Source organism: Vombatus ursinus, unplaced genomic scaffold, assembly GCF_900497805.2.
Source record: "Vombatus ursinus unplaced genomic scaffold, bare-nosed wombat genome assembly UNPS02014848.1, whole genome shotgun sequence".
NCBI lineage: Eukaryota > Metazoa > Chordata > Mammalia > Diprotodontia > Vombatidae > Vombatus > Vombatus ursinus.
In genome coordinates, this window is record NW_020954626.1 from 3,023,531 (window position 1) to 3,046,809 (window position 23,279).

At 36.9% G+C, this 23,279-nt stretch overlaps 1 protein-coding gene across 3 annotated transcripts in view; it reads left to right on the top strand.

Annotated features, from left to right (window-relative positions):
* Positions 1 to 23,279, top strand: part of TMOD3 (tropomodulin 3) — an 83,294-nt gene extending 60,015 nt beyond the window's left edge. For 2 of the 3 annotated variants that reach the window (XM_027840795.1, XM_027840796.1), the window contains exons 4-10: positions 665 to 787; positions 4,493 to 4,582; positions 5,985 to 6,115; positions 8,602 to 8,709; positions 14,072 to 14,215; positions 16,875 to 17,019; positions 21,567 to 23,279. In XM_027840795.1, the coding sequence (XP_027696596.1) occupies positions 665 to 787; positions 4,493 to 4,582; positions 5,985 to 6,115; positions 8,602 to 8,709; positions 14,072 to 14,215; positions 16,875 to 17,019; positions 21,567 to 21,601 (776 nt within the window). In that variant the 3' untranslated portion in view covers positions 21,602 to 23,279. Of the gene's footprint in view, positions 1 to 662; positions 788 to 4,492; positions 4,583 to 5,984; positions 6,116 to 8,601; positions 8,710 to 14,071; positions 14,216 to 16,874; positions 17,020 to 21,566 lie in introns of all 3 variants that reach the window. The other variant, XM_027840797.1, reaches the window with a different exon arrangement.

The following is a 23,279-nucleotide window of genomic DNA, read 5'->3' on the forward strand; positions in this document are numbered from 1 at the left end:
TGAGAGGAAGATGCCATTGACACAGACTCTGAAACTAAATATGTGAAACTTATGGAACAATGATCAGAAATTTTACCATAGACTTTGGGATATTTAGAACTTGTTGAAATTAGGACTTTGTGTTCCTGAACTTCCACAACCTTGGTCAACTGTAAAGAGATGCTAGCTATATTTATTATTTATGTATGATAGTTTAAAAAAGTTTTTTTTTTTTTTACATCTTAATGCTGAATCTTTTAAGGTTAGATAGTATACTCCTAGAAGAAGATGTAATTTGGAGGACAGCTAGGTGGCACAGTGAATAGAGCACCGGCTCTGGATTCAGGAGGACCTGAATTCAAGTGCGGCCTCAGACACATAACACTTACTAGTTGTGTGACCCTGGAAAAAAGATGTAATTTGGTATATAGTGATTAGAAAACTTCTCAACTGATTATTCCTGTTTCTTTCATTCATAGTACTACTCCTATAATATTTCAAAAATAGGTTCATTTTTGCATATCTGAGGAGCAAATTAAATTATTAGAGATGTTTATCTACTTAGACAGGTTTTTCAATTGCTTTGATATTGCCTTTTTCTTCAGCTGTAGATACATATAGGTAAGTATAATATAAATCCTATGATAGTAAGTCAAGAGGATTAATAGGTTATTTTATTTTACAGGGAAAATATTTATCCCTAAACAGAAACCCATACAGTCTTATACAGAAGAAAAAATATCCCTTGATCCAGAATTAGAAGAGGCTTTAACAAGTGCTTCTGATACAGAATTGTGTGACCTTGCAGGTAAGTATCTCTTTTAAAACAAAATGTAGTAGGGTGCGCATGCATGCGTGTGTGTGTGTGTGTGTGTGTGTGTGTGTGTGTGCGTGTGAAATTCCCTTCATTTTAAACCTTCTTCCATGTTATGGTATTCACAGAGACTTGGCATCTCCCAGGCCCTTTTCAGCATCTATTCAGCCCCTTTTCTCATACCCCATAATATATTGGCCCTTTATGAGGGGAGTCAGAATACCCTTTATCCCTCCCCAGACTCTCTTTTTGACACAGTCACTCAGCATCATCTCTTCCTTTGAGGTTCATATTACTCAAATTTTATCCAATCCAGATCCTAGTGACAGTTATCTTTTGGTTGTCAAGTCAGACTCACTAACCTCCCTCCTTTCTCAAGGAACTCACTACGTAGCTCACAATCTTCTTCACTACCCCAACTCTTGCCTTATACTTGGAGACTCTTGTACTGATAACCACTCTTATCTCCTAATTCCTCAGCTCATAAGACCTAGTTCTCTACCTTAGCTATATATACATAGGGAAGTTTATAACTTTACTCTCACCATCAAAAACAAGAATACTACTTCCACAATTAAAAATTATAGAATTCCTTTATCAAAATTGCTCCCTTTTTCCATCTCTATGTATCAAAACCCTTTGATATTATTCCCAGTCATTTCCTTTTTACTCTAGTCTCTGATTAAGAGATGGCCTTCCTCCTTGCTAAGGCCAACTTCTTTACATGTATATTCTGTATTCTCTAGCCAATTGCTCCCAAAATGATCCCCTGCCTCCAGCTTCAATTTCTCCCTATCTACTGGTTGCTTCTCTGTTTCCTACAAATGTACCCAAGTCTCCCTTATCTTTAAAAAACCTTCAGTATATCCTGCCATCCTCTCAAGCTACTATCCCATGTCTTTGCTCCCTTTCACAGCCAAAACCCTAGAAAATTCTGCATACACTCATTCTCTCCTCTTCCTCACCCCTCGCTCACTTCTTAGCCCTCTGGGGTCTGGCTTCCTACTTTATCATTTAAATGAAATAGCTGTCTTCAAAGTTACTAGTGGTCTTTTAATTTCCAAGTCTAATGGCCTTTCTGGATCCTCATCTTCCTGTTAACATTGGACACTGACTATCCTCTCTATTCACTCTTTCCTCTGTGGATTTTCTTGATATTTATTGCTCTCTTTTGGTTCTCCTTTTTCTGTCTGAAAGCTCCTTCTCAGTCTCCTTTCCTGGATCATCATCTGTGTCACAACCCCTAGATATGGATGTCCCTAAGGCTCTGTCCTGGAACGCTTCTCTTCTGTCTATATTCTTGGTAACTTGGTGACCTCATGAGCTCCCATAGATTCAATTAACATCTCTCTTCAGATGATTCCTAGATTCTACACCTGCTTCTCTAGTGATACATCATCTCTTGTCTTCATTCCTTTCACTGGCAGTCTCCAGTGCGTGGAATGTGTTCCCCTTCACATCTTTTCCTCATTGAATCTCTGGCTTAATTCAAAACTCATCTCCTAACACCAACTCCTACATGAAGTTTTTTTGATTCTCCCATTTGCTACCCCCTAAAATTACTTCTGTTTTACATACAGGGTGTCCCAAAAATCTCAGTGCAGTTTTAAGCTTTTGGGACACCTGTCTGTATATGTCTATGTTCATTTTGTCTCTTCCCTCACACCTGACAAAATTTAACAAGCTCCTTGACGACAAGCACTGTTTAAGTTTTATCTTTGTAGCCCAGTGTATGGCATTGGTGCTGGTACATAATATATACTTAATGAAGGCTTATGGATTGACTGATTGTTTAAACTAGAAGGAGACCACTTCAGGAAGCCCCTCAAGGAGGCTGAGGTCCAGAGAGGTCACGTCATTAGCTCACTGAATATTGTCTACTTTACTTAGTGGTAGAGTTGAGATTTAAGCCTAGGTCTCTGACTCTTCTTCTGGTGTTCTGTACTGTTCTGTCTCCACTAATACATGTATATGCAAATAGGTATATGTTCTTACCTCAGCAGATTAACTATTATCTCATTGGTGCTCTGAAAATATGTTTGATTTTTATCTTTGGCACTATCAATCTCAGAGAAGAGGTTTCCACTAAATCTTGTAGTGCAATTTTTATATTGATAAGGTTTATTTTACTTTTAGCTTGTCCCAAGTTGACAGTTGCAAACCAAACACAGAAATCTTTATAAAAATACTTTCTCGGTTGGCAGGTTTCCCATAGGAAGGGAGGGGCTGAGTGTCAACCCAAATATTTAGGCAGTAGAAGGATCCTTTTTTTTTTTTCTTAAACCAGTACTGAGTTTTGCCCTGTGCAAGCACATGATTCAGATGGCTGGGCAGTAATGACTGGCAGGTAGCAGAGTGGTTGCTGTTGCTTGGTCATACTTATTATTCTGCTTGTTTTCCAGAAAGTGGTCAGGGAAAGAACCAGAGCCATCACTGTTGCTTTCAAATGGGCCCACTCCTATGGCCTAGGCACAGAACATATGCTTCTGTAGTACTTAATTCTCTTTCTCCCTCCCTGAATGGAAAAGGTGAATAGTGGTCTTCAGGAGGGAAAAAAAACCCAACCGTGATAAAGACTAAATCATAGGGTATAGTTAGGGTTGATTCCTCATTAGTTAGATGGACAGAGTCGTGGCTGATTCACATTTACCTGCTCTAAGTATGTATTTTATATCTACAGCAAATAGTGATATGCAATCCTCCCACCTTCTGTAGTATTTTATAGGGTAGATATAAGGATAATAACCCCTTAAAATAATTAAATGATATGTTCATCAGAGTGGAATGTACCAAAAAGCGTTTTATATAACTTACACTTGAAGCCTAATTTTTGTGAAAGATGGTAAAATAAATTTCCCCTCCAAAGTGGCGCTTTTGAGTAGTGCAGTCATAACTTAAACAGTCAGTCTCTTCCCACAACATGGTGTTTTTATATGCCTGATAGGAAGTCAGATGTTTATTGATGATGATGGTGAAGTTGAGTAACCTAAAACAAAAAAATGAGGGGCAAATGGAGTACAAGAAATTTTGTGACATACAGTCAGTTCTTGCTCAATCCTGAAAACTGATTTGGAAAGCAGAACTTCAAAATATTAATATTTTAGCCTCGTAATCAAGACTGTAGGCAGTCTTGATAGAGGGGGTTAAAATAAAGAGTAGGTCTAACAGGAAGACTTGGGTTCAGATTCAAATTGGCCTCAGTCAGGAAGATCTGTGTTGAGTTCTGCCTGTGACACTAGCTTTGTGACCCTGAGCAATCACTTAACCTCTCCGTGCCCCAGGTAACTGTTTAATACTATAGTTTGTAGGACAATTGCTGGCTGACATGCTTTGGGAGAGGGGATTTCCTCCCCAGGAGTTCTGTAGACTAATGAAATGACCAGTCCAGACCAAACTCTGAAAAGTAGGTGAACTTGTAGTTACCTTTTTTTGCCAGAAGAGGGTGGTAATGTTTGGGATGATGCAGAAGATACTATGAATGGGGGAACTGGTGAATAAACAGATTAGAGTGGGGAGGAAATTAATCCAGTGATATTAAGGCTCAGCAAAATTTGAAGGTTGAAAAGTGAGGACTTAACTACCTTTCAAATTAATAAGAAATTATTTCAAATTGTTTATTTTGGGTAGTTGAAAAATAAATTGTATGTATTCTAAAAGGATTTGAATAAGAAATAATTTTTCCTTTTTCTATATTTATAGCAATCCTTGGAATGCATAATTTGATAACCAACACCCAACTGTGTGATATAGTAGGAAGTAACAGTGGTGTGGGCAAAGATGATTTTTCAAGTAAGTACTTAAGTACATTGTATATTCAAACCCATTTTTAATGTAAGGTAATTTTATCACTTACATATATTCTTATATGTTTATATATATTTATACATATAAGTATGTATTTTTGTAAGTTAATTTTATCACTTATACTATGAATATGCAACATTTAATATTTAATTGCTTGGCTGAAAGTTTATTCCAGAGAGTAAAAAACACTACTACCGCCACAACTAGAAATTAGATTGTAAGAGCGTCTAATAAAATGGCAGATAATCCAAAAATGATTTAGGTTTTTACAATGACATTTTAATATAAGAATCTTTGTTCTGGTACCTTACAACAGTTCAAATAGAATAATGAAAACATATTGTAAAGCTCTGATTCTGGAGAAGTTAGAAACGTGTATAACTTCTGAACCAGCATGTTTCTGTGCACATGCTGGAAACCTACTAAATATGCTATATATAAACATATATCAATACAAATTTGTGTATCAATATAATTATTCTGGATTCATAGAATCAAAGGATTTAGAATTGGAAGGAACATTAGAGGCCATGTAGTATAACCTTATACTCTTGGTAAGCCCTTCTACGTCTTTCCGCATGGTGAGCTTTCAGTTCCTATGTAAAGCCTCAAGGGTAGGGAAGCTTCCTGTCCTCCATTAGAGCCTATGTAGACCTTGTGTCTTCCTCTTTGTAATTCCCTTCCTAGCTCTCATTATTCCTTTAGGGGCAACACAGAACAAAATCTGTTTCCTCATATGTGTGACAGCCCTGAAGGTGGCAATCTTGTCTCCTTTTGCCTTCCTTCTCCAGGTTAAATGCACTCAGATGACACAGTTTTTAGACCCCTTGCCCTTTTTTTTGATCTGTCTTTGGACATATTACTGTTTGCCAGTTTCCCTCAATGTGTGACCTGACAGTAAAACTCTTACCTACCATTTGCTGGCCCCACACCACCATTAATGCAGCATGAGATTGTATTTTTTTTTTTATTAAACCTATCAAGTCATGGTTCATATTAATCTTGTCATTGACCAGAAATGCTCTCTTCCCTCACCTTGCCACCACCCAGTCTTTTTCATTACTATTTTTGATCCCCAAACCTGCACTGCAACGCCAAGGCTTTGCCTTGATTCATACTGTCCCTGGTGTTAGGAAAGCCCTCGCTTCTTTCTCTTTCACTGGACTGGGTGTACTTGTTACTTCAAATCTAAGATTACGTTTTTTGTATTCAACTGCCTAAAAATGTTCAGCAGTGTTAAAGTTTAGAGTATGTGAGTAATCGTGAGGAACAAAATCTTCTACTGGATGATGGATTCAGTGATTCTGTATCCATAATAAGCATATGAGTACTGGCAACCAGTGAGGCAGTCAGTGAGGTTAATGTTCTTGATTCATGTATGTTATAGATGTGGTAAAGGGTGAAAAAATGCTACCAGTGTTTGATGAGCCACCAAATCCTACAAATGTTGAGGAAAGCTTACGGAGAATTAAGAAAAATGATTCTCGTCTTACTGAAGTAAATTTGAATAATATAAAGGTGAGTTCTTAAGAATTAATAAGACTGTATTGTATTGCTTTTATCCAGTTGAATGTAAGAAGTATCTAAATTTGAATGCATCAATATCTACACTCTATACATTCACCTATCATAAGAACAGAGGACCATCCCCAGTTTTATATGAATATATAGGTAGGTTTTTAATTTAATAAAATCATATGGGGGCAGCTAGGTAGCACAGTGGATAGAGCACCAGCCCTGAAGTCAGGAGGACCTGAGTTCAAATCCAGCCTCAGACCAAATACTTGACACTTACTAGCTGTGTGACCCTGGGCAAGTCACTTAACCCCAATTGCCTAAAAAAAAAATCATAATGCATTCCTTTTTATCCATCAGAACCTAGAATAAGAGTTGTCTGGTTTTTAATCAGTACAGTTATTTCTTGTTATTACTTAAAGCTAGGATTTTACCTAGGAACTATATACTATAAAAATTATTTCCTGCATTGTCTCATAAAAGGAAAAATCCTTGAGAGAAAAGCTGAATAGATAGTGCTGTGAATTAGGGTGAACAACTGTAGCAAGACAAGAGGTTCATTGACCTCTTATTTTCTCTGGACTTGGCTTGCTCCCTGGAAGATGTAGAAAATTACCAGTTCAGTTTATTTGTTGGTCTTGAATTTTCTCTCTACTTAACACCTCAAATTTCTTAAAAAAAAATTGCCTAATTTTTGTTTACTTTGTCCCTGCTTTTCCTCAGTTATGTAGAATAATTTAAAGCTACAGCAGAATCAGCTTATCTTTGCTATGTTGCACAGGGAATCATAAAGTGTGGTTCTTCTCAGCAGGGCTAGTCATGCTTGCTTCCACTTTCATATTACCTTACCCTCAAGATCACAGTTGGATTTAACCATTTCAGCTTCTAAGAAAACAGTGGGAGCAGCTAGGTGGCGCAGTAGATAGAGCACTGGCCCTGAAGTCAGGAGGACCTGAGTTCAAATCCGGCCTCAGACCAAACACTTGACACGTACTAGCTGTGTGACCTTGGGCAAGTCACTTAACCCCGGTTGCCTTACAAAAAAAACCAAAACAAAAAACAGTGGAAAAGATGTCTGAGAGGGCTTTTGGAATTGTGGTGGTCTTTTATTTCCCATTTTTGTTTTTTATTAATTACACAAAAGTAAAATTAAATAATTCAGCCTAGGTACTGCTTTTGAGGAGCAGATTATTATGGATTTAATAATAGTTTAAATTTATTGCTTATTTCTGGCATTTTGCTTTCTTTCTAAAATAAGAAATGAGGTCATCCATAAGTTTTAAGAATTTAAAGATAGAAAAATTTTAAGAAACTAAGTAATCACCTGGAGTTGGAGCTCTTTTGGTGGCTTTTTATCCTTGCCAGTAAGTAGCTGCATGTAACAAGCCACACTTGTTATTTATGGGAATGCAGTTTAAAAACATCCTGAATTTATTTACTCCTGTAACTTTCTTTCTTTGTCAGAGACAGCCAAATGAGATCAAGTTACATACTGTTACAGAGGTTAGAACATGTCATAAACGTACCTTTTCTGATTGTTTCAGAGAAAAGACTTCTCATTCTTTTATACTTCCTACGATAGGTCCTCAAGGCAATGAACTGTACACATCAGTGGAATCTCAGACTTGCCAAATTACTGATTAATGGAGAATAGTTTTGTCATTGATAATCAGACAACTCACTTTGAAATGATTTGGTTTGGTTTTGTAGTAGATACATTTTGTTTTACTTTAGGCTAATATTAAGATGTTCTTATTACCCCAGAACATAAAAATAAATTGAAGATAGCTGGCTCAGAAATGGTATTTTCATCTGTAATATTAGTGAATTAGACTAGGTGGTTTTCTGAGGTCCTTTCCATCTATGAAATTTAGTGATTCAGTGATTCCTAATTTTAACAAATGAAATGCTTCAAACCAAATTGGATTTTCACTTTATATTGTTGTTTGGTCATTTTTTCAGTTGTGTCTAACTCTTCGTGACCCCTTTTGGGGGATTTTCTTGCTCATTTTACAAATGAGAAAACTGAAGCAGACAGGGTTAAATGACTTGCCCAGGATCATACAGTGAGTAAGTGTCTGAGGCTGGATTTGAACTGAGGTCTTCCTAACTTCAGACTGACCTCTTTATCCACTGGACCACCTAGCTGCTCAATTTAATTAAGAATATTAAAAATCACAATCACTCATTTGTGAGATGAAAAGGATTTCCTAGATAGTTACCCATTTCTCTAAATATCTGAGATAGTGAAATCACACCCTGAGGCTGTAGTTTGTGGATTTAAGAGTATGTAGAACCCTTAGGCAATGGACCTAGAAAGCAGAGGGCATTGTTTATTTTTGTAGATTGTAGTTGTATTACTGTGCATATTCTTTCTGGGAGCTGGCTCTTACCCTACCTAGGACATCTTGTAAACATTCAATTGATAATAGATGACTCCTTTTGAAAAATAAAAATATTTCAATTTTTTTCAAATTCCTTTTTTTAAGAATATTCCGATTCCAACCCTCAAAGAATTTGCAGAAGCTTTGGAAGACAACACCCATGTGACATGCTTCAGTCTCGCAGCCACCCGAAGCAATGACCCTGTTGCTGTTGTAAGTAAGCTTCTGTTGGTGATATATAAAGCCAGGTGTGAGGGGGTGGAAGGGGGAGGCCACTCCAAACTGCAGCCTTTAAATCCAGTTTATTGTCTTCTTCTCTAATTGTTTAGATTGTCCTGTTTAGCTCTTTGATGGATTCTCTCTTAATCATTAATTATTTCTTTGTTGTATATGCCTTGTCTCCCCAACTGGATTGTAATCTTCCTCTGCCTTGTACCACTTTGGTACTCCTCAGCACTTAGTGCAGGGCCAACCAGAGTAGATGCTCAGATAATGCTTATTTATTACTTGTATTCTGTATTCTGTCAAAATGCACTTTGCATAATCATACATTTTAAGCAACTAGATGACACAGTGGGTAAGCACACTGGGCTTGGTGTCAGGAAGACCTGAGTTATCTTTGGTTTTAGACACTTCCTAGCTGTGTGACTCTGGGCAAGTCACTTAACCACTGTCTGCCTCGGTTTCCTCATTTAGAAAGAGTAATAATAGCACCTACCTCCCAGGGTTGTTGTGAGGATCAAATGAGATATTTGTAAAGTGCTTTGTACAGTGCCTGACACATAGTGAGCTATCTAAATGTTAGCTATTACTTTAAAATTATAGAACCTTAGAATGCCGAAGGGCCTCATCTAATCCAACTTCTTCACATTATAGATGAGGGCACTGAAGCTCCAAGAGGTTTGGTGAATTGTCTGAGGTCACACAGCTAGTAGTGGCAGAACCAAGACCAGAGCCCAGGTCTTCTGATTCCCAGTCTATTTCTCTTTCCTCTGTAGCTCATTGCTTTCTCTTCAACTATTCATGCTTAGTCTTACACCCCACATCCTTAGATTGAGCCCTGCTTCTTCCTCCAACTTGGTCCTGCTCTCTGATCCTTCTGACAACATGCTGTTCTCTAGTCACAGCATGAGATCTTCTGACCCTCATTCTGTTATTTCCAAGAACAGTCTCTCCCCTCCCTCCATTTTAGCCAGTCAACAAATACTTACTAAGGCCAGTGACCTTTGGACTGGAAAGAACTGAATAAAAAATGACTCACAGGAAGTTGAACCCCGGGATTAGGATGACTAAGAAAGCACATAGCTGGGGCGGAGCCAAGATGGCAGAGTAAAAGCAGTAACTTGCTTGAGCCCTCCCCCAAACCCCTCCAAATACCTGTAAAAAATGGCTCTAACCAAATTCTAAAGCAGCAGAACCCACAAAAAGACAGAGTGAAACAAATTTCCAGCCAAAGACAGCCTGGATAGTTGATCAGAAAGGTATATCATGCCAGACTGGAAGAGGAGCGCAGTTTGGCATGGGTGTGCAGGCCTCAGAGAACCTGGAGCAGGCCTCAGAGGACTGAATCAAGGGCATGCGCAGGCCTCAAAGAACCTGGAGCAGGCCTCAGAGGACTGAATCAAGGGCAGCTGTGGCGGTTTCCAGACTTCTCAACCCAGGAATGCCAAAGACAACTTAGAAGGTCAGTGGGAAAAGTCTGTGACTGAGGTGGTGAGAGAGGAGCGCAGGATCCCAGCCCCATTCCTTGGGGCAGCAGCTGCTTCCTGAGCTTCCGGCCCACAGACTGAGGAGGAATCGAGTGGCTGATCAGAGGGGGATTGCAGGGATCTCTCTGCTGGTGCAGGATTCTCTTGCTTTGCCCATGCTTGGATCTGGGTCACAGTTCTGGGTGGTGGTCCTGGCGTGGTGGAGCTTGTAGTGGCTGTGGAGAGGAAACCCTCTTCACAGTTCCAAGACAGAAAAGAGTGCTCATAGACCAGAGCACAGGCCAGGAAAGGAGTAAACACTTCGCCCTTGGTCATAGCACCTTGGAAGAACTGATAATTTACAGGTCCCTGGAAGTATCTCTGAAAACAGCTGCACAAACTCCTTGAATCTTGGAACAGTACATTCTCCACACTGGAAACAGACTCCTGCCTTAACACAGAGTCTATAACTCAAGTAATTGACTGAGATCATGAGCAAGCAGCGCAATAAGAGTCAGACTATATTATCTTACTTTTATGACAAAGAAGATCAAAACATAAAACCAGAAGAAGACAGCGAAGCCAAAGCTCCTACATCCAAAGCTTCCAAGAAAAATATGAATTGATCCCAGGCAATGGAAGAGCTCAAAAAGGATTTTGAGAAGCAAGTAAGAGAAGTAGAGGAAAAACTGAGAGTGATACTGAAGGAGACCAAAAAAATACTGAAGAAAATAACACCTTAAAAAATAGCCTAACCCAAATGGCAAAAGAGGTCCAAAAAGCCAATGAGGAAAAGAATGCCCTAAAAAGCAAAATTGGCCAAATGGAAAAGGAAGTCCAAAAGCTTACTGAAGAAAATACTTCCTTAAAAATTAGAATGGAGAAATTGGAAACTAGGGACAATTTGAGAAATAAAGCACTGTAACACTAATCCAAAAGAATGAAAAAATAGAAGAGAATGTGAAATATCTCATTGGAAAAACAACTGACCTGGAAAATAGTTCCAGGAGAGAGAACTTAAAAATTATTGGACTACCTGAAAGTCATGATCAAAAAAAGACCCTAGACATCATCTTTCAAGAAATTATCAAGGAAAACTGCCCTGATATTTTAGAACCAGAGGGCAGAATAGAAATTGAAAGAATCCACTGATCACCTCCTGAAAGAGATCCCCAAAGGAAAACTCCTAGGAATGTTGTAGCCAAATTCCAGAATTCCCAGATCAAGGAGAAGATATTGCATGCAGCCAGAAGGAAACAATTCAAGTACTGTGGAAACACAATAAGGATAATACAAGATTTAGCAGCTTCTACATTAAAGGTCTGGAGGGCATGGAGTATGATATTCCAGAGGGCAAAAGAATTAGGACTACAACCTAGAATCACCTACCCAGCAAAACTGAGTATAGTCCTTCAGGGTAAAAAATGGTCATTCAATGAAATAGGGGACTTTCAAGCATTCCTGTGGAAAAGATCAGAGCTGAATATAAAATTTGACCTTCAAATACAAGACTCAAGTGAAACATGGAAGAGGTAAACAGGAAAGAGAAATCATAAGAGACTTATTAAGGTTGAACTGTTTACATTCCTGCAGGGAAAGATGATATTTGTAACTCATGAGTCCTCTGGCAGTATTACAGTAGTAGGAGGGAAAAAAAATATATGTATGTATAGACAGAGGGCACAGGGTGAGTTGAAGATGAAGGGGTGATATCTGGAAAATAAAATTAAGGGGTGGGAGATGATTATACTGGGAGGAGAAAGGGAGAAGTAGAATGGGGTAAAATATCTCAAATGAAACAGACAAGAAAAGGCTTTTACAGTGGAGGGGAAATGGGGGAAGGTGAGAGGGAATGAGTGAATCTTACTCTCATAGGATTTGGCTTAAGGAAGGGAATAACATACACAGTTGGATATGGAAATCTATCTTACCCTACAGGAAAATAAGGGAGGAAGGGGACAAGAGAGCAGGGGGTTGATAGAGGGGAGGGCAGATTGGGGGAGGGGATAATCAGAAGTAAACACTTTTAAGGAGGGACAGGGTCAAAAGAGAGAGTAGAATAAATGGGGGGTAGGATAGGATGAAGGGAAATATACTTAGTTTTTCACAACAGGAACTACTATGGAAGTCTTTTGCATGACTACACATCTGTAACCTGTACCAAGATGCTTGCCTTTTCAAAGAGGGTGTGTGGGGAGGGAGGAAGGGAGAAAATTTGTAACCCAAAGCTTTAAAAACACAAAAAAAAGCACAAAGCTATTTTGATAAGTTCAGGTCACTAGATTTAGAATCCCACAGTATTGAAAAAACATACTGACATGATTTCTGGAGAATGGTCAAGGTGCCAGGGGGCTGCAGAAGGGCATATACTGTCTTAATTTGCCAAAAAAAAAAAAAAGAGACAGAGAGAGAGATTGAGAGAGCAAGAGAATGGGGTCAGTTGGCAAAATTCTAGAACATTTTTCAAGGGATAGGGAGTGAATATCTAGAGAAGGAAATGATGATCACAACGAGCCAACATAGCTTCATTAATAAAAAGTTATGCCAGATTAACCTTATTTCCTTTTGAAACAGGATTAATAGGCTGGTAGATTAGGAAGTGCTATAGATTTAGTTTATCTTGATTGTAACAAAACATTTGACACAGTCTTTCATGCTTCTTTTTGAGAAGGTAGAGCAGTGTAGCCTAGGCAGTAGCATAATTTATGGGAATTCAAAACTGTTCAAATTACTGGATTTCCAGAATAATCAGTAAGGGACGTTGGTAGCTTGGCAGAAGAACTCTAGAGGGATGCTTGGTAGGGAATGCTCTTCTACATTGACTTTAATAAAACCATAGATATGATTATCAAGTTTGTAAGTGACATACAACTGAGAAGAATAGATAATATACTAGCTGACAAAGTCAAGATTTCAGCAAACTAGAATGTTGGGCCAAATCTAATAGGATAAAACTTATAGGGACAAATGTAAAATCTTAAACACTTGGGTTTTAAAAAAATAACTTTACAAGTACAAAATGGAGAAGAGTATAGTTAGATAACAGTTCATATGAAAGATATATTGGGATTTAAGGGGAATATAAGCTCAGTATGAGTCAGTAGTTGTGATGTAGCAGCCGAAAAAACTCTAATGTAGTCTTAGGCTGCCTTAAGAGAAATAAAGTGTTCAGAATGAGAGGGTGAAAGTTCTGGGTACCATGTTTTAGGCAGAACATTGATAAACTGGAGAGCAGCCAGAAAAAGGTGACCAGGATGATGAAGGGTTGACTTCAAGATCATGGAGAAGAGCCTGAAGAAAAAAAGATTTAGTGAGGGATATGGTCTTCAAGTTTCTGAAAGGCCATCAGTGAATATAAAATGGGATTAATCATAGCACCTACCATGCATCAGTAGAGGGAATTTCCTCATCTGGGAGTTCCCTATACCAAATTACAATGAAATATTACAATGAAAATACAATGAAATAAAGGCCTCTGGCTTTAGTTAGATATGGTAATTAAATATGTCAATATTTTTTATAAATTTAGGAATTAACAATTTTAAAATACTTGTGAAGATTCCATGACCAATGACGGTTGACTTTCTGAGACTATTACATGCATATTGATAGAAGAGTAAATTTTGTCTTCTCTATCCTAGGTCAAGGGGATTAAAAGACTTAGATGTCCAAATTTTTCCAGAATGGAGATTGGGGGATTAAATTAGGATTAAAATAGGTAGAGTAGAGCTAAGATAATATGTTAAAAAAAAAAAAAAAGATGCCACATAAAGAATTATCAAGTAGACGTTAGTAAATCTAAATATATTTTAAAGTATTAACAGTATCTTGAACTTTTTTAATCCAGTCTATGAAATCTTAATTTTGATTTTTGTTTTCATTTTTAGGCATTTGCAGACATGCTGAAAGTGAATAAAACATTAAAGAGCTTAAATTTGGAGTCCAATTTTATTACAGGAGCTGGTATTCAAGCACTGATTGATGCCTTAAAAGAAAATGAAACCCTGGCTGAAATCAAGATTGATAACCAGGTTAATTAGATACAGTAATAATACGTTATAATTATAGTCCAAAGCAACTCCTGCAGTGCTTTGGAGGTCAAGAAAAGGAAGGGTCAGAGTCTGTAGGGTCCATGGGAAGGGCTCTCTGGGTGGATAGTGGGCTGGAGAGTTATGCTTATTAAAATTTTCATTAAACCTTTGCATAATTGGGAAGTTGTGAGGGGCATACATGTATTATTAATCTTAGCTAAATAGTCTAATGCAGGACTTTAAAAAAATAGTTGAATTGCTTTTGCTTCTAATGCAGACTTCTGTTTTTTCATGAGCAACGATCAAGGGTTTTCCAGTCACCATAGGATGCTATGCAGGTAGCAGCTCGGTTTTCTGTTTTAGCAGTGTTCCACTGTAAAGTAAGACTGTTACTGCTTTTCCTTCAGGCTGGACCTATCTGTCTCCTAATATATTCAAGTACCCTCGTTCATTGAAGTCAGAGGGGAAAACATGGGAATGGGACTCTATATGAGGGCATGCCAGCCAGTCCCTTATGAAATTTTGTGGTTTGATAGTTTCCGTTTCTCCTGAATAAATACACGATAACATTCTATATATTCCTTTCTTCCCCCATGCCCCCAGGATAAGCACTGATTATAGAAATCACATGGAACCAAAAGCCTGTGGAATGGCCCTAGAAAAGAGTGTAAGCATTTGACTCAAGCTCTGATAATCCAAAGAAAAAAAAATTGAATTTCTAATTAGAAAAATTGTGAGCAAGATGTCATCCAAAAACTTCAATTTAACAAGTGTGTTTTGTGATCAAAGTTTGCAAAAAAGGACATGGAAAGGAATGAACTATCATTTCCAGCTTATACTCAGTAATTACCATGCCAGAACTTGACTAGCCCTTGGAGAAGCTGACCTGTTGACTTTTGAATGACCTAAATGGAAATGACCCTTAAAGATTATGTCAGGACCTTAGTTTAGATATCATATTCGTCAGTTGTCCAGGCACATCCTCATTGGAGAATATGGCACCCTTTTCAGAAGGGATTGATGGCCTTTTTCACTCAACTGTTAAGCTAGATTGCACAGGGAGGGGATTTGTATTCATTTGGAAGTCTGGAGGTAGGGTCCCTCAAGAGCTTATATGCAGATTGTCAGATTTCACTAGTGGTACCAAACCAGGAGCCCTAGTGATGACTATGACATATAACTGATCCTCTCTAGAGCCTCGGGTTCAAATAATAAGCAACTGCTTCAGTAATTTTTTTACTGCCCTTTCTCATTTTACTAGTTAAAGACAATTGCAGTTTAGCCAGTGTTAAACAATTGCCAAGTCCATTAGAACCTTGTCTCTCTGGTTCCTATCCTCTAGTTTCCTCAGTAATTGGGATAATTTTTGGCTAGGGCAAAAACTAGAAGAAAAAATGAAAGAGTCCCAGTATCAACCCCATTCTGCTTTCCTGTATTACTGTTGGGCTCTAGCCACTCCCTTCCCATATGGGCATTGCAGCTTATTATTTGAAATCCCAGGGCTAGGAGGTTGGAACCACCCAGGTCAAAGAGCACTGAGAGATTGTTGTAAATAAGCACATGGGAGAAGGGCCTCTAATTTTCTATATTTCCTGACCATGTTCAGTTCCATGCAGCCCACAATCTAATTTGAATATCACTATTAATAATTCAGGTATTAATATCTATCAGCCAGCACTTAGAAAGATTTTGTTCTCTGTCGGTTTTAGATAACTTAAAAAACCCCAAGGGGCAAGAAAAAGCAAAGAAGGCCTCTGAGTTGCCAAAGTCAATGACGCAGTGCTAGTTCATTAACACATGTGCCCTTTACTCATAGGAGAACTCCACAGTTGTGCATTTACTGTTTACTCTGGTTGCAATAGCTTGTATGTTACAAGAGGTATATAAAGGTGTTGGGGGAAAGGGAACCTGTTAGAGACAGACATGGTTACTGCTGACTTCCTAAAAAATGAGGAAGGAGACAAAAAATAACATAAAAAGGACAAAACCTTAAAAAGCATGACTATATGAAGCTATTTCATCAATGGAAAAATTGTTCAGCCCATTCCATAGCCCGTCACTGTTATAGTACAGTGTAATAATTGATGTTCAGACCCTGAATAATCAAGAAAAGGCTAAATTATGTCCAGCATACCATAAGAAAAGAAAGTATATTTAAAAATGATCCCCATCCAAAATGGGTAAAGTAAAAAGTTTTAGCACTTTGAGGAAAACTTCACCATGTAGGGACAACACATTTTTTTGATGATAAATGAGGTGTTAACAGTATATGATTTTTGAAAGCTTGCTGCTATTCTAAAAAAAATGCGTTTGCAAACTCATAATTTGATCTCCATTATTTCTTCAGAGATAACAAATTCAGAGTGGTCACCTTTTGTGCTACCTAGAATAGTCATCTTTTCACAGAAAAGAGAAAGAAAGATCTGTACTTCAAAAACACTTAACATAGATTCAGAATTTAGACTACAGCTTTTCACATCTTCTTTTAGAGAACGAAACTTTTGAATCTTGTTCATTTTTCTTACCTATTTTGGGATAAATCTGAAGAGAAAACAGCACACGTTCATATACTCCTGACTATTTGTATTAGGCATGGCTTTCTGTGGGAAGTAATTTATTCAAGTTTGTTAATAATATTCTGTTTGTAATTACATTCTAGAGGCAGCAGTTGGGGACAGCTGTTGAATTGGAAATGGCCAGGATGCTTGAGGAAAACACAAAGATTCTTAAATTTGGATATCAGTTTACACAACAGGGACCACGAACCAGGGCAGCCAATGCTATAACGAAAAACAATGACTTGGGTAAGACATGTTCTAGAAAAAAGTCTGTGGTGTCCAGTAATGGTGCTTGTACTTGGAGTTTTTTAATGCATTGATGATGATAGATATTTTAGAAAAGAAATAATCTTCCTTAAAGGAAGAGCAGTCTTTCTCAAAGGGAGTGAAATTCTTTAAAGTTGTATTGAATTATCATTCTCATTTTGTTGGGTTCTAGAACAGGAAAATAAAAATCAATTCCTTTAAGTTAGGACACTGTCAGAAGTGGATCAGAAATATAAGACCTTGTCTTGACAATAGTCTTGCAAGCTTCAAGCAGAGGAGTTTGCCATCTTAATGTTTAAAAAAAAGAGAGAAAGATTGAAGCAACTTCCATGTTTAATTTGTGAACTAAACATTCTAAGAACTGTCTTAGTACTATTTTACTAGCTCCTCTCTTGCCTCCTTCTGGTGTTCTTTGTTTTCTAGATCATCCTAAGCAGGATGCAAAACAGTTACCACTATTACATGTTAGTGGTTACTTACATATTTATGTTATGCCTATATCTAAGAAACCCCATTTGTAAATTTATGGCATTAAGTACTACATGCCCTCTTATGCCCAAATTAAGTTAGAAAATCTAATGAAGAATACTCAGATATTCCCATCATTCTATAATAACTGAAATTAAATTCATGTTTTGGGGAAATTAGCATGCATGATCTGGTTTAAAACTCTCCTTTTCTCTCCTGAACACATTAGACCCGACTTGTTATGGTCTTTTTTCTCCACCCCCACTCCTCACCCCAGAGAAAAAAGCAAACAACCCCCCGCCCCGCCACATCATAATCTCTGAGCTCCAGGAATTTCCTTATTTATGCTTTAGACACAGTAACTGGACCTTTCAGCCACAAGTGGGTATTTGACATTTCATTCATTGTTCTATAATGTGGGCAGAGAATATCAAAACATGAGCTCAGTTATAAACATAAATCCTTGCAATTGAATCCTAAAGTAACCCCTGTTCATCCTAATCCCTCCCAACCACACACATTCTCATTGTCTCTCCCTCTCTTCTCTTCCCCTTCTCCATCTTAACTTTCCCCAAATTCTTGGCTGCAAATTTATAGCACAACTATCTCAGCAAGTTAACCATCTGAGCTGAAAAATAAAAAATGGTGGTAGAAGGTTGGAAGAACCAATCAATGGAAGGCCTTGAAGGAAAATCATAGAATCCTAGAGTTAGAGATGGAAGGAACTTTTGGTGAGGTGAGGAAACCATAACTTAGGGAGATGAAGGATTTGTTTATAGTCACTCTGGTAGTACCTATTAGAGCCAGAATTTGAACCAAGAACACTTGACTCCAAATTCAGCTCCCTTTACCATGCTGCATGAATAGAAATCTTTTTTTCAAGGCAGTTGAGAGTCATTTTGAACTAGAGAAAAGATATATATCATCAAAATGATGCTTATGCGTTAAGATAATTTAAAGGAAAGAGCTGGCTAGGACAGAATTAAAATAGATGATTAGAACTTAGATCAGGGTAATCATTGGCAAAAGAAATAAGAACGAGTAGGTCCAAGCAATACAGTAAAGGAAAACCTTGTAGAATTTGGTGATGGATTAGAGATTGCCAGGAAAGGAGCAGGAGAGGGCCAACTCCATAGCAAGGTGGAAGAAGGATTACAATTAGTTTCTTCTACCTGGTTTTATCTTTTCCTCAGAATCAGTAGGGTTTTACCATCGATTCTTAGTTCCAGTTCCCAATCCCACACTCTCATTTTTGCTTTAAGATCACAAGGTGATCTTAAGGGGCTTTGTAATCTAAACAAAATCTTAAGAGTTAAAAATAGTCACAAGTTACACAGCTTAGAATTGATCTGGTGTACAAAACCTTTTAGAAACTTTAATTTTTAATTGTCTGATTTCTCTTCTACTTTACCTTCAAATTTGAAAAATGGGGGAATGTCTTTTTCAGTTACCTGATTTTGATATGTTTTTTTTTTCCTCCCAGTTTCTTAGTCTGAAGTACTCAGAAATATTCCTGCGTATTTTTTTTCCATCTCTCCAGCCAAGAAGTTTCAGGGCTTCAGCGACAAAAAGGTTATGGAGTTCACCCAAATGGCCACTGAACTCTGAGTTTCATATCTGTCTTTATACTCACTTTTTGATCTACTGTCTTTGTCATCAGTTTCTCACATATTTTGCTTTACTGCACTTTACTTCTGTCTCTCACCTTTGCCTTTTTACATGAATCTTGGCCATATGTTTTAAAAGTAGGTTAGACTGCAATGGTACTTCCATTTCACCTGAACCAGTTCCACAATCTTATTTCTTAAAAGTATAGAAGTTGAACTCTAAAATGAGATAATTAACCTGTAGTTTGCTTTTTAGACATTTCTGTATTTTTTTAAGATCACGTGTTAATGAAGTTATTTTTATTTTGAACATTCTAAAATTTTTTTATTTTTCCATAAAAGCCCAATTATTACATAATCTAACTTTTAGTATTCATTAAGATTAGGAAGTTACAATCAGGAACAGGAATTAATTCATTTTCACTAAGCAAAATGTGAGATATACATCATCCTACAATAGTACTTATTGATTGCTTGCTGAATATAAGGAACTTTATTAGATCTTCTAATTTTTATTTTCCTTTTTGGCAGTCTCATAATGCCTTTGGAAGTATTAGAATCACCTGACCTCTTCCCTGAGCCCAACAGTAGGGAAGAAGAAGGTGTTAACTTCATGTAACATTAAGTAGGAAACACAGAACCTTTGTCCTGACCATTAGATCAGCTGCATATATTGGCTTTCTTTAATTTCTGCAAAAACCATTTTAAGAAAAGCAAATAAGGCATAAGACCACCATTTACTCTGCTTGCTTTCCTTATTTGAGCAAGGTAAATCATCCTTTGACTCTTATCTGTAAATAGTCTGTGCTTCTATTTGGAGGGAAGAATGAAAAATTAAAGACAAGAGACTAACAGGCTAGTTTAACACAAGAATTTACTAATTTAAGAATGAAAAGATAATCCTTAAAATACAAAGCAGTTTGTTAAATGAATCTTAAAACTAAATGTTACTAACCAGGAGGCTAGGGCCTTTCTTTGTCTATCATAGCAATATATAAAATTTTGCCTTATGCCAGAAGTTTGGACCAATGAGCCCTCCCTTCCGAGAGAGACAGACTGACTGACTGACAGCTTCTGGTTTCCTGAAGACCTCAGCCTGCTCTCAGTCATTTATGCATTGTCACACTGGAGAGTCTTGACACTTTTGGGAGAGAAGAGAAAAGAATGATAGCTAGGACCTTCATGATCATCTAATACAAATCCTTATTTTACAGATGAAGAAAGTCCCAGAGAAGTTAAACTGTTTCATTTCTGTCTTTGTATCCATCACCTAGTGTCTAGCAGAGTGCCTGGTGTATGATAGGCACTTCATAAGTGCTTATGGGGGCAGCTGGGTGGCACAGTGAATAGAGCACTGGCCCTGAAGTCAGGAGGACCTGAGTTCAAATGTGACCTCAGACCAAACACTTGTCACTTACTAGCTGTGTGACCCTGGGCAAGTCACTTTACTCCAATTGCCTAACTAAAAATAAAAATTAAAAAAGTGCTTATGATTTTTTTCAACTAAGATCATTTAGCTAGTTTAGTGGTATAACCCAGAGCCCTCTGCCTTCAGCAGCTGAGCTGTTTTGTAAAATCCAGCTGTCAGGACAAAGATTATGGCAGCCAAAAGTGACCTTGAAATCTCAAAGTCCATAAACTGGGAAGAGGTCTTAAATTATTTTAGCTATTTTTTTTTAAATTTCTTTTTTTTTTAAGCTAGGCAATAGGGTTAAGTGACTTGCCCAAGGTCACACAGCTAGTGAGTGTCTACCTAGCTGCCCCATTTTAGCTATTTTGTAATTAATTTTAAACTGGTTCATTTTATATGAAAGACACAGAGGGAGGAAAGTAGGGAAAGCAATGAAAAGTTTTATCTATAAAGATAAAATGTGTGTCTTTAGTGTATTCCTGTTCTAGATTAAGTAAATTCATTGTACTTTGTAAACAAAAGAGCATGTCACTACTCCTTTATTTCATCTGCCTGAGTGTCATCTTTACTTGATTGTTTTAAGATAGTTACTTATCCACTAAAAAGCAAGTTTTTAAAAATGGTTATGAATCCTTTAAGGAGTATATTGCATGTTTAACAAGTTATATGTTAAGGATTCAGATCTTTGACAGTGAAAACAAGGTAGGAAACACACTACAAAATTACACATATTAACCTAAGAAATATTGACTGATTTTATTTTTAGATTTCTAAAGTTTCTTTGGTGATATACACATTTAAGCAAAGGGTCTATAAAATATTGTAGTAACATTGTTTGAATACTCTTCCAAGCTCAATATGTAAATTAGAAAGGTAGGTAATGCAAAAACTTAAATTTTAGTGAAAATTTAGAATTGAAAATATTAAAAACTAAATTGTAGTGTAACACTAATACTTGACAGTAGCTTGTTTATTTTCTAAAAGGTTAATATTATGAAAACTATTAATTTCTGAGATACATTCTTAAATTATTCTTACAGTTCGCAAGAGACGAGTTGAAGGAGACCACCAGTAAATTTACCAACTTTGGAAGACTTCAAAAGGTCACCAAGGCCTTCATGTTGATTTCAGATTTAAAATTTGCCTAGGTAGAAGGGAAAAGACTGGAAACTTCATTCCTTTTTTTATATATATACTGTATAGATCGTTTTTTTCCCCTGTGAGATGTTAGCAGCATCAAATAATGTAAAATCAGTAGTAGATGATCTTTTTTATGTTTCGGAACATTTTTTCTGCTTTCTGCTCAAATCAATTTTAGTTCAGTTTAAAAGTACTTGCTTGTAAGGAATCATTGGGTAAAGAAGAATCCATTTGATTCCCAGCTGATTCCCTTTGAAACCCAAAGGAGAAAGTTGGGAAAGTCATTAAGTGGAACAATTAATTATTTCTAGAATAATTTTTTTATTGAAAAGGGACACTGCAGACATTTGCAGTTATTACAGTTGCCGTGACTTTTTTTAGACACTTGGCACTTAAGCTTTCATGTGATTAATCTTAAAATGTGTCCATTTTTAGAATGTGTGCCTGCAATAAACTGGTTCTCTCTTACAAGAGAGAATGCCAGAATTTAGAAACACATTACTTAAAATATAGCCTTTTAAGAGCAAAATCTTCTAGGGAAAAAAAAATATGTTTTTTATACATTCCAGAGTACGAGCTCTCTGATCTGAAATGTCTAAAATAGTACACGTTCAAATGTATTTCAGACAAGGCTGTCAGCCTTTTCATGTTACATAACTATTCAAAAACACAAGCAAATTCAAGCTAATGGTAGTTTTTCTTCCAGATAGTGTGGTAGACATACTTGCTGTAAAGACACTTCCCTCAGTGAATGAATTCTAGGAATGTCTGCATAGGAAAGCATTTTGTAGATTCTTCTATAAAAACATATCCAACTTACTAACTTATTTTTGGTTATTTAGGATAACAGAGGAATTCCTCGTTATTGAATACCTCCAAATTATAGATAATAGGACCTATTAATGTTTCCATGTAATCTAATGGCCAAATGTTAGTAAATTTGAAATAGGCATTTTTGCAAATTATTTTAGATATCATACAGTGTGGTAGGAAATGTCAAGCCAGCCATATATAACTGTGCAAACAGTATTTACTCAACACTGTAACTTTGCCAGTCAGTAAGAAAAATTACTGTTCTTTTTGGTAATTGTCTAGTTTTTATATTTATTTTTCCTCTTCCTCTTTTATATTCATACTGTGCAAAAATAACTCTTCTCATGAAAAAAAGTTTTCCACTTGCTATAAAAGCACCCCAAGGAAGAGAGGAAGCCACTTGCTTAGATGATCTGATTGATTAGAGACCCAAGAATCAAGACCCACACAAGAGAATTTGCTTTTGATTCACTTATCTCTGAGATGCCCTTGAAGCAATGAAGTAGCCAAATATATAAACAAATGAAAAAAGTTTAGTAAGTAAGGAGTCTAGTTAACCTCTACTTCATAATTGAGGGTTATAACATTTTTAGAGGGAGTTTCTAAAGAAAAAAATTGAGTTTTTAGTATTTTGTCTTTTAAACTTTGTTGTTGCATTATATCATCTGCTCCTTGTATTTGCTCTGGACTATCTAATAAGCCAAGAATAATCCTTTTAACTTATGGACTAAGGCTTCTCTCATCATAATTGTGATGTTTTCCTTTGTCCAGGGTTTTATAAAATCTAGAACTGTGGATAA